General features: G+C 32.6%; 1 protein-coding gene across 1 annotated transcript in view; it reads left to right on the top strand.

Moving 5' to 3' along the window:
* LOC145679822 (uncharacterized) overlaps positions 1–12,641 on the top strand; it is a 67,345-nt gene that overhangs the window by 32,345 nt on the left and 22,359 nt on the right. Inside the window, exon 2 of the mRNA XM_081750348.1 lies at positions 12,123–12,224. Coding sequence (XP_081606474.1) covers positions 12,123–12,224 — 102 coding nt within the window. The remainder of the gene's footprint in view (positions 1–12,122; positions 12,225–12,641) is intronic.

Consider the following 12,641-nt stretch of genomic DNA (forward strand, 5'->3'; position numbering starts at 1 on the left):
TGAGGGGTCCGTGCCTCAGCCAACCGTATTTTCCAGGAAAATAGGAAACCCGTATTCCCTTATTTTACATTTGCAATATATGTGCACAATTTCATTCACTCCGGTTCACTTGTTCTTGCCTTTCGGGTGTCAACTTTTAAAATTTTGGGTGGAGCTTTTTCCCCCTAAAACCGTTTTTCAGACAGAAAATAAAAGAACACGTATTCGATTATTTTATGTGTAGTATCTACCTGCCAAATTTTATAAAAATCGGAGTGTTACACTGCGGAAGTTTTATTTGTAAGTTCTTTCTCTCATGAACACACACAAAAAATACATAACAAAAACAAAGTTATTGCGGAAAATGTATGTTACAGTAAGTTACTGTAGTTCAGTTGGAGAAAGTTTTTCGAATAGAGTCAAGTTTCAAATAAAACTTGCTCCACTTTGTATCTGCCCATCCCTAGAAAGCAGGATCAGCAGCGTCAACAGCAGATACGAGCTAAATGTCTTCGAAGTCTCCTTCATAAAAGCAACGGCGGATCCAGGGAGCGATCAGAGCGATTGCCCCTAGAAGAGGAAACTTTCTTATTTTATATATAAATAAAACTTATCCCAGAGTTTGGAGCTCTTAAAAGTAGCTCTAAGTATCAATATTACAACCACTGCGCCCCTTGAAGTCCATCGTAGATCCGCCTCTGGACAAACGTATGAATGAATAAACACTTATTATTCGCATTCAGTTTGCACATCTCAACAAATAAACAATATTTTCATTCACTTCCATCTACTACTGCATTCTACTGAATTGTAATGACTTTTTATGTTTAAAAATAATTATTCATTTTTCAATAATTTAAATGTTTAAGTTCGGTAATTCACCATGACTAGAGTCAACTAGAAGTGTTTTTGTAACGAGAAAATAACAACATGAACTGTGAAATATCTTTCCACAAACTGTCGAGGTTTTCTGAGTCGACAAATTTTTACTCTTCCGGATACCGATTACCTCTAAACCCCGGTAGCCAGAATTAACCCGGATAGGGGACTTATATTAAAAAAATGAAAATCTCAGCAAAATGCAGAAGTCTTTTAGTCTGAGAGAAAAAAAGAATGAAGTCTCTAATTTTTAGTTCTGCTAGTCTTGTAGCTCTCAGTCCATGCCAAAGTACTGATAGAAATATGGCCAATGAATTATGATTATTTGTAGAACATTCCACTTTAATATCACAGGAAATTCATCTTCCAGCTTGCTTGGTTGTTAAAAATTATAAAGTATATTGCTATACTATGTAAAGTATGTGTACTGTCGCTGGTTTGTGATGGTAATCAGAAACAGAAGTAAAAGGTAAATTACAGTAATAAATTTTTATTATTAGTTTTATATTAAATGGGAAACGGAAAACATACTTTTATTTTAACATTTGTTTGGCTTAAAATTTATCTTCGGGTTCACACCCTTCCCCCTCAACATTGGATACGGAAATGGAGAACATATTTAGAATTTGATTGTTGATTCCAATATACTTCAAGTATCACTTCTCGGACCTGGGCCTGTATGATATGTCGATATATCACTATCGTAGATATTTATATTATCATATATCAACATTCGATATCGCAAATATATGGACATTGATATATCATTCTAAATTTTCGATATCGACATTCGGGGAGTGGCGAAGTATAGGGGGCCCCTAAGACTTGCGATAGATAAAGAAGTAAACCTTACTTTTTACAATAATGACTTCTAATCATAATTTCTTTATTACCACAAATTGCAATGTAAATATATCAATTTGCTAATTTGCAATATTATACGGTGTAATTTCTTAGGCGCCAGAACTTTTCTGTTCCCGGAAAAAAGAACCGAAAGATCACGTGCCAAAGGAAGTGCTTCGAACTTTGAACTAGAATTTATCATATGAAAGTTCTTTGTTTATCTCTCTTGAAGATTTTCATCCCTTTTGGCCTTTGGAGGCAGAGTCAGAGATTTTGAAAAGGAAACGACTTTTTAATAATAATAATAATAATAATAATAATAATAATAATAATAATTATTATTATTATTATTATTATTATTATTATTTTAACAATGGGGCTTACAACTAGGGTCCCATCTCTTTATCTTGCATGGGAGGGCCGCAATTATGCTACGCCATTGGTGTTCCTTATTTTATGTTCGTCTCTTTTTTCGTTTTGTGTAGATGTTTGTTTTTGTGCTGTTAGGCTTTTATATTAAACTATTACATTATGTAACTTTTTGTTTTTTATGAGATTCTGTTTTGGGGGGAAAGAGAAATGCATTCCTCTGATATCTGTTTCTTGCCATTCATCTTGTTTGAACTGCTTAAGTAAGATCATTTTGTAACTTTTGATGTCATCCAACTCCGTCACAATAATAAAGTTGTCATTCTTAACAATTTGTTTTATTCTCTTATTTGCAGTTTAACACACTAATATATTTTTAACAAAATTGAAGTTTGGTCCAATGCCTTTCGAATTCGGAACCAACCCAACCGCCGAGCTTTTTGGGTTGCCTGTTATTGCAGGAAAGAATTGCAGGTGGTAATGCACTTTTGGAATTGTGTATATAATATGTATCAGGAAAATGTATACGCAAAGTATTGTAATGCGCTATGGTGCAAGTCAGTTATTCTAGTTGTGGACTCGGTTCTACAATGGATCACGTTGAACGTTTCCTAGCATGAACTGAGCCGAAGTTTGGCCCATAACAACGGTCGCCATCCCACTTGCGGGAAATTCCTAAAGGTCACAGTGATGAGAAGAACTATTTCTTGGACAAGTAAAATTTGAACAGAGTAATATGGTATGCAAGATTAAACAGAAAAATGAAATCTACGAATTAGCTTTGGCATTTGTAAAGTAAGTATCATTTAGATTAAGTACACATACCAGGTAAGTACAATTTTTCTTATTTATTGCCTGTTTCCACAATTATTACATTCAGCATATTATTATAGCCGATAAATACATAGATTACTGAGAATGTTGACATATATATATATATATATATTAATGATCTCTCTTCTTTATTTAGGTATGCCACGGTCTACATCTCTTCCCATCGGATCTAATGTAATATGAGGTGGTAAGTATATCATTTCTTTTCTCTCTTTCTTCTTTATAATATTTATATATTTTACTGTATTTTATTTATTTACTTATTTATTCATTCATATTCATTCTTACTTATTTTACTTTATATCTATATTATTATTATTACCATTATGTTTATATATATCTCTTCCCATTCGTTGATTAATCTAAAATATATATTTTTCTTTCTTTCAGATCGATAGATTCCACCTGGACATATTTATATTCCGATTATAAACAAGAGATGCGTATATACCTACATTATTCAATTGGAGATCAGTCCCAAAATAAATTTTTAATTGATGTTCCATGTCCATAGTTTTAACTTAAATTATCAATCATTATACATATATATCTATAGGTTAACACTTGTCATGAAATCTATGTATAAGAATTACGAAATAGCAACTGAATTTTATTTATACTTAAAATTTAGAATAATTTGTTTTAAAGTTTGTGATATTGTTTACCTCATTGTTTACATGGTGATTGATATTGAGGGAGAGAAAGTCTCCCCGAATCTGATTTATTTATCGCTGCATATTATTTTTATCTTCAAACACACTATTACGTATATCCATTATAACACCATTTTCTACTTATTTATATTTATCGATTCGAAAAAGTTTATATATTTTAAAAAGTTTATATCTTTAGATGCGTACCAAAATCCTTATTGCCAATTTACATATCGTGTAATGCACTATGGTGCAAGTCTAGAATAGCGGTGCATTACAGACTCCCCTTTGTCTAAAAGAAAAATTTTGTCACTAGATAAAATTTTTCAATACTAATTATGAAAATTTCTTATTTCACCGAATTATAATTTTCTCCATCAGAATTCTTAGATGTTTGTACTTCCTTTCTACTCATCCATTTGTCATATGACTATTATATTTGGATTTCGATTTAAAGTCATCTAATTCCATGGGTATGAAGTCAATTAACATTCATTGTTGTATACTTATGAATAACATAGTTTTGGAAAATAATAATAGATCAAATTATGAAACTTCAATAAACAGATAACGATAATAACTAATTCAACTTGGAAATGGCACTTGTCCAACATAACAGATCTTTGAAGCTCGAGATTCTTGACTAAGTTAACCAGTATCAAATACAAATTGCTGCTTCCGTATTTGAAACCAGTGTTTTGGTTGATATATTTTAGTTTTCCCTTTTCTTTGTCCCTTCTGGATGTACCAGGTCTTCTTTCTTCTTTCCTTCCTGCGTCTTCCACCAAATGTTAACTTCTTTCTACGTCTATATTTCTCAGCTACTTCAGAAGACTTTTTCCGTTTCAAGTATTTTACATTAATCTTGATGAGGTTTGCTAACTTTTTCTTTCTCTTTTTACACCTTTTTCTGGGTCCTGTTACATTTAATTTCAGCCTTTTCTTCCGATTTTCAAGTCTAGACTCTGAAGGTTCCTTCATTCTTCCTTTCTTCAACCAATATCTACTACTTGGGTTTTTCTTTTGCCTTTTCTTCAATTGATGTCTACTCCTATAAGACTTCCTCTTTTTCTTTCTCTTCCGTAGATGTCTGATACTGCTTAGTTTTATCATTCTTCTTTTCTTTAGTTGAATCCGATTACTACGGTTTCTCCAAATCCTCTTCCTTCTTTTGATTGATAACAGTTCATCTATTTTTCCTTGTATCCTCTCGCTTCTAGTATTTTTCCTATTTCCAGACATAGGATGCTCTATCTCTTCTTTCTGGCTTTCTTGTGTAAGTATGATTCTATCTTCTGTAGTTCTTTGTTATCCTTACACTCACATTCCTTTCCTGACTTCTTATCATCGTATTCGTTCTCTACTTCTTCAAAGACTTTAATTTCCTGATCTGCCTCATATGATTCTTTTTCTTCTTCTGTTTTATTATCTTTTCCTTCTGCATTAACTATACCATTTACATCAAGGAGTTCTTTCTCTTCTTCCTCTTCAATTGTGTTTCCTGTTTCTGTCAGGTTTTCACCACACTCCATTTCTTTACCCTTCATTTCGACATCCATTTGACAAAATTTATTGTCTATTCTTTTAAACAGATATGCTATAAAATTCACCATTTCATTTTCAAGTTCGGCTACTTGAGAGTACCAGTAGGTGGATAACTGGCTAACAAATAAATATTCAAATTCCTTAGATTTCTTCTTTTCTGCTTTTTCTTTATCATTATTCCCTTTCTTCTGCTTGGTTGCTTTCTTTTGTACATCACTATCATTAATCTTATCTTTTGCTGAATAACTATTGGTTTTCGATCTTCGTTCCTTTTTCTTCCTCTCATCCGTTGTATGATGGTGAGTTCTTTTAACTATTTTTTCGTCAGACGTAGTTATGACCTCTTCTTTTCTCTTCCTATCTTTCTTGCTATCACTTTTGTCACTGTTACGGGATTTTCTCTTTCCTTCCCTAGAATCATTTCTGGTAACTTTCTTCTCTTTCTTTTCTTCTCTATGTCTATGCTTTCTATTTTCCTTATCCTCTGATTTATCTTTACTCTCACTATGATGTTTATGACGTCTTTTATCCTTCTCTTTCCTTTCTTCTTTGTTGTCACTTTTGTGTTTTCTCTCCTTTTTTCGTTTATTTATATTTCGCTTCGAAAAAGTTTTCATTCTTTAAATTTAGATCATATGTTACAGACCGGAAAGCTTATCACCACACTTCGAAATATGTAATGCGACGGCGAAGGTTAAGAATAGCGGCGCATTACAGTATGATGAATGCAGAAAAATGCTTCACAAAAAGAACATTTTATAAATACTTCCTCTTAAAAATCTTCAAACGAACATTCATCGTTTATTGTGTTAATAATTGTCAACAACCGAACATTCCCAAAACTTGAAACAATCTGATTCACGGTGTTTCACGATTTTTGCAAGCACATTATCGCTGTATTGTACAATAATTTTAACAAGTTGGTTGTATGCGAATGAAATCATTTACAATGATGAACATTTGATCGTTAAGTTTCGTTGCTACTGTTAATAATTCTTACACAATCTTGCATGTTTCGCACAATGATCATGAATTGCCTAAAAACTCAACGTCAAACGATGTCTATTTATGCCCAATATTTTAAAAATGTATTTCATTAGGAATAACAACAAGCTGTATACAAATAAGTTAACAAAATAATTAACAATGATAACTAATTGGGTTGTAGAAATAAAAATAAAAGAAATTAGTATGATCTGGGTTAAAAACAGATCTATAAATTACAAATCAGATGCTTAGATCATTATAAAATACGGAGGCACTAATTGATCTACTGAGGACTCACAAGCAAGCTAGCACCAATTTCAATTTTATGCTATAAGTACAACTTCTATCCCAATTTTCTCAACACCTTTCGAGATCAAGAATTTGTCACTTCGCAAATGAATTTACAAATATCAATATCATAAATATAAAATCACTTAATTATATTCACGAACAAACCCAAATGCAACCTATATATCCTTCATTACACGCATTAGTAGGTCATGGTCCAAAATCAGCAGCTACACAGTTGCCAAACTTTGCAGGTACTATGTTGTCATCTCATCAAAGTACTCATTAGAGGGGTAAGCCAATTAATTCCATGGGTGTGTATGGTAAAAATAAAATATATTGTTAAATATGATACTCATATGTATTCCTAACAGTGACGCACATACTGGCACCGTACTCTATTTGTAATATGGTGAATACATGATAAATTTAATATTCATGAAATTTTGAAATAAAACTACAATTCTATTTTAATGAAAAGAAAACTATTTTTTTTTAAAGAAAAACTTAGTTTCGATCTAAATAAATGTATTCCATTCTACTGAATCATCATCATCATCTTCTTCTTCTTTTTTTTTGCATGAGCACGTTGTACTTTTATGTTATTGTTCCGTGTTATGTGTTTATTCTTTCACTGTGACTAACGTTCTTTACCGCAATTTCTTTGATAAAATGCGTTGTTCTATTACTTTTGAAATTGATAGCAGGATAATAAGTGTCCAATGTCCTTCACACTTATAATTATTCATCTCTGCTTGACAATAGTGAAAATGAAAGTTGTTCTACTTTCCACTTATATTCAATAAAGGAGTGAAGGGGAAATATAAAGGAAACCTGCCAACAAGGTGAGTATTCGCCAACCTTAGATTTGTTTTTGTTTTTAATTTTCGTAATTTATATCCTATTGGCTGCAAACATTATATGCTTCCGTGTCTTGATTCAGAACATGAATAGAAAGAGAGGAACAAGAATGTCCTTTAAAAATTTCCGCACACAACCATTCCATAACCTGGGTATTTATCCTATGCTGTTATGTAACCCGTATAAATATATGTAATGTTGGTTGCATATGTACTAGGCGTTCTTAAAAACAGCTACACACGTTCATACATTTTGATCCCCCTCAAAATCTCTCCCTCGATCCGAAAATCGAAATACAGCTTCGTATGCGATCAGATCTGGTGAAGATCTATCTGTGTGTAAAAATTTGTAGCTCTAGGTGGTCTATGCGAAAAGCCGATGACAGACATACACGTAGACATACACACAGACACACGTATTATTTTGTTATCATTAAAGATACCATATTCACTAACGTACGTAATTTGTGCACTTTTTAAATCTATTTTGGTTTCTGAAAAATCGGATACTTAACAGATGTGTATTGTTAAATAGAGATATTTCAACTCGACTTTATTCTAGTATGAGGTGATTAAGAATAAGTACTTTTATAAATACAACGTATTTTATTGTAAATTCGTAACAAAAATCGAATGTTGAATTATCATTAATTATATTTAGGCCAATTATACTGAATTCCTACTATATAGACCTGCACTATCTAGGAAAGTATATGCCTATAGACCTAGCACTAGGCCCGTATTTGGGCCGCGGTGGCTCAGTGGTAGAACGTTCACCTCTGGTGCTTGGGGTCCCGGGTTCGATCCCAGCCCCCGCCAAGTGAACTTTGTGGTGGACAAACACCGTGTGCGTGGGTTTTCTCGGGGTTCTCCCGTTTCCTCCCACTTTCTTCATTCCACCATTTCATTCATTACTCATCATCACCGTCTCCTTTAGCCTAACCGGCATAACCGTGGGACGTAAAACTCACAGATTTCATTTCATTTCATAGGCCCGTATTTATATATTGTGCACCTCTGTGCTCTAAATAATTTGCCACCGTGTTCCGCACCAGTATAACTGATAAGAAAACATTATTCACCGTCAGTAATGGTTTAATAGCATCTATATTAATAATACAAAAACCTGTCTGTATGTTTGTCTCAGGGGCGTCAAGTTTGAGCAATATATATACTTCAATAGATTGTTTACTAATATAGTAGTACAAAACGTGAAAGTCTTATGTCTGTGGTGCTCCTGCCCCCTTCAAGCGAAGTCTGAAATGACGCTCCTGGTCTGTCTGTAGCCCTTTTCAACTCAAGAACTATAATAAATAGAAACATAGAATTTTAACATGTTTTAAGGCTCTCAGAGAAATGATCCAAATGACCTGTTTCAGGTCCCTAGGTCACATCTGAGCTGGGGACAGATAAGAATAACATGGGGACATTTTAAAAATAATCGAAAGCGACAGATATTAGTGTTGAGTTCATAGTTTTCGAGGTTGCTGAGTTTAACGGTATAAGTTTTCATGACGTTTAAGTTCATCTTCACCTCTTGGAGTGGGGGTGGGAGAGGATGAGTTTTTTTTTAAATAATCAGATAAGCTAGCTAGTTAGTAATTACTGTAATTAGAGCGCATTAAACACATTAACATATTTTTTCGCGTTTGTGCGGGATTCTGCGGCTTGCTAGTTTAAAATATTGTGAATTTCTTTAAAAAATCCAAAATTTTGCCGCCCCTAAATTCTTCCGCCCTGTGCTCCAGCACAGAATAGCACTTACCTAAATATGGGTCTGAATCCTCGTCTCTTTTATCAAATAAATCGATATCTTACTTACTTGTCCGGCGCATGAACTGTAATAAAGTACAAGACATTACGAGTATACACGATTATTCATGGGGAGCCGCGGTGTATTAGTGATAGAGTGCTCACTCTTGGCGCGTGTGGTCCCTGTTTCGATCTCAGCTCCCGCCAAGAGATATTCGTGCTAGTCAAACATGTGTGCATGGGTTTTCTAGGAATTTTCTCGTTTTCTCCCACTTTCGTCATTTCACTATCATCATCCATCGCATAATCATGCCTCCCTTAGCCTAGGCGCATAATTGTGGAGAGTTAAATTTCAAAAAGGTGATTGAGCATTCGGTATTTCATTCTGCGATCGGATAAGTGCTCATTTGTACTCCCGGTAACCTTTATGATATTTTAATTTACTACCGGAATATCACACCGATTCATGCGACAACTGTCCATAGATAAATTAATATACAGTTATTCCGTATGAGGAAGGAAAATTCATACCATACTAGGAAAGAAATTATGCGTAAAAAACATGGAACTAAAATAAAGTTCAAAGCAGTTCTTTAAAAATAAGGATGTGTCCAGAGAACCCACCGGGTCCAGACCCCCATAAAATTTCCTAAATCAACATACATTTGCACACTCTCTTTATAAAACTATACTTGTTTATCAGAAAAATTATTGATATAACATGGGAATTTGATCTTACAGTTCACCTTTACTCCTATAAAAACAATTTAGTTCCATTTTTTTTTTTCGAAAATACAGGTGGAAGCATTTTACAATCACTCATTGACTGTCGGGTGCAGAATAATACCCATTCAACACTACATAGATGCACTGTTTTGTAGTATTAGATCCCCTCCTTAAGCTTGGATCTCTCCCGAACAAAAAATTCTGAGTGCGCGCCTAGGTGTATATAATATGTGATGATGTAGATAACGTCAGCAAATACTTTTTTTTTTTAACTTTGTCAATTTCAACTCATATACACGAGATACCGTACATTTCTGACTCCAAAGACACAATAACTTCCCTACAAGACATGCAGTTAAATCATGTTTTTCTTGCTCAAGAATAGTGATGTAGGGCAAAAATGTTTCACTATATTTTTCACCGATTTTTTTTCTTTCCTTAAACTAAATTTAGTGAAGAAATAGTAACTTTACTACATTGTGTGACATAATTACAATAGTCATATCGAAAACAACTGTTGAGACAGCTTTGAATATAAATCTTCCTAAAACTATTCTGTCCTTTACAAAAAGCATCCAATCAAGTTTAACTTCTCATTAACGTCATAATTACAAACTTTTGTCAAATAGATGTCAAAATTACAATCTTCCTTTTATATTGTTCCCCAGAGAACGTTTCCTGATTAAACACTAATTTCGTATAATTGCATATTAGCTATCTGAAATAACTGTGTAACTTAAAGTTGTTGGTTATTTATGTTTTCACTATATTTTTCCTATAATAATAATAATAATAATAATAATAATAATAATAATAATAATAATAATAATAATAATAATAATAATAATAATAATAATAATAATAATAGACTCTAATAAAGAGACGATTGTATACGAAATATAGACATTTCGTTAGTTCTGGGACTGAGAACTAGTATAAATCATAAAAAATTAATTTCACAGGAGAAGCGAAAAAGTGTTTTCAAGACAATATTTTGTTGAATTGCTTCGATTGTTTATTGGTGGAAAAATTTTTCACTTCCTGCGTTCCAGTTGTCCACATCAAAACGTTCCTAGTGTCTGTCGTATTAATGTAAGAAAAATATGATAACTCAATTTCGGCCAAAAAGTGACTTAGCATAGTTTACTTCTCAGCCCCAGAGGTATGAACACATTTATGAAAGGAAACAAGGGATTTACTGTATTTTATAGCAAATAAAAATTAAAAATGTCTTTTGACTGAAAATTTTTTGTGCTACTAAAAATTATTTTCTGAGAGGTTTAACTGTTATACTCCATGACTATATTTCAACAAAATCTTTTTTAAACCTTTAATTTTAAAATCAAATTTTAGTACTATTGAGAAGAACCTCTACATAACACTTAATATACTAAAGCGAAGAAATGTTATTTGGTGTACATTTTAAACTTGAGAACTGCTCTAAGAACTGACATCCCCTCTCCTCCCACTCATAAATACACGTATTATTTACTGATATGCCAGGTGAAGTTTACATGGTTCGTAAAGAATTGGTTCACTGAACAAGCCTGAATTATTGATTAGGATTGTTTACTATTGCATTAATATGTTTCTTGTTTTTGCTAACACAGAACAGTAAATTAAGCGTCGTCACATAATAGAGAGTATTGGTTGAAAATTTAGGGATAAGATGATGCATCATTCTTATTTATAAAACACCTTCTTGTAGTTATAATTATTTCTTAACTAAGAAGGATTATTGGGTAAAGTATGATATCCCAACAACTGTACTCACGAAATATGAACAATTACGGAATTATTTGCAATGATTTTGGGCACATTAACATTCAAATGTTTGAAAACGAAATGGACAAACCTGGTACAATTTCATTCACATTGTAGATTGATACTGTATATTTGATTTTTTTATTATTTAAAGTTATTCAGTGTTTCAAAAATCTAAAGGCATTGTGATATTCTGTTATCTCCCTTCAAAACTGCAAGATACAGTTTAGACTATTCTTTAAAAGAACAAGATTTTTAAATATTTGAAAGATTATGTAATTTTATCCTTGAATTAATAACATTTATTGTGTAAACTTGAGCTTGAGCTGTGTATATCCTAGAAATTTCACGAATTTTGTCCGAAATTAAATTTGTATTTGTAGTCACAAATATGAAATGCGAATTTGTAAAATTAAGAATATTTCAAGCGCAATACATTCGCTGTGTGGTAACCAAAGATTGCTTTCGAGTTTTCTGTTTCTACTAAAGTGGAGATGCTCCACTTTGGCTCTTAACTATTAATTTAGAGTTTAATATAAAGTCAATATTTTAAACGACACGTTTATTTTAATTTACGTAAAATAACGTACACGTATTTATTGCTTTATAATGACTAATATGTATATTGAATTTTAATTTACAGGAGAGCATGCGGTCGTCTATTACTTTTTCCGTTACAAGTTCAACTGGAACGAAATTCAATTTAGCTTATTTGGTACCTATAGACTCATTCTTGGAATGGTAGGTAAGTCACAGATTATTACATTTTCAATCTACACCATGTATGATATTGCTTACTAAGCTGCTATCGTTAACGTATGGTCTAAATATATGTGTGTAACTACTAGGTTTGTGGATGATTCCTGTTAGGTATGTTCATTTTTGGTATCTTCAGGGAAACAAAGTATTACTTCAACCAGATTTCAAATGTACCTAAATCAACCAAAGAATGTATATAACATTTTCTCTTCAGTATCAACCTTTATTGGCTTATACAACTACAACCAACCACACTTGGTTTTACCATAAACCACATAAAATATCACTTGCCACACTTGGCTCATCTACCTAAAATATTAACAGCCATTTCTGGCTCATCAACCTAATTATCAGTATCTTAAGCCACTCATGACTCCCTTACAACATACAAACAACTTCAGTC

This window comes from Thermobia domestica, chromosome 2 (assembly GCF_964235325.1).
Source record: "Thermobia domestica chromosome 2, izTheDome1.hap1.1, whole genome shotgun sequence".
Classification (NCBI taxonomy): domain Eukaryota; kingdom Metazoa; phylum Arthropoda; class Insecta; order Zygentoma; family Lepismatidae; genus Thermobia; species Thermobia domestica.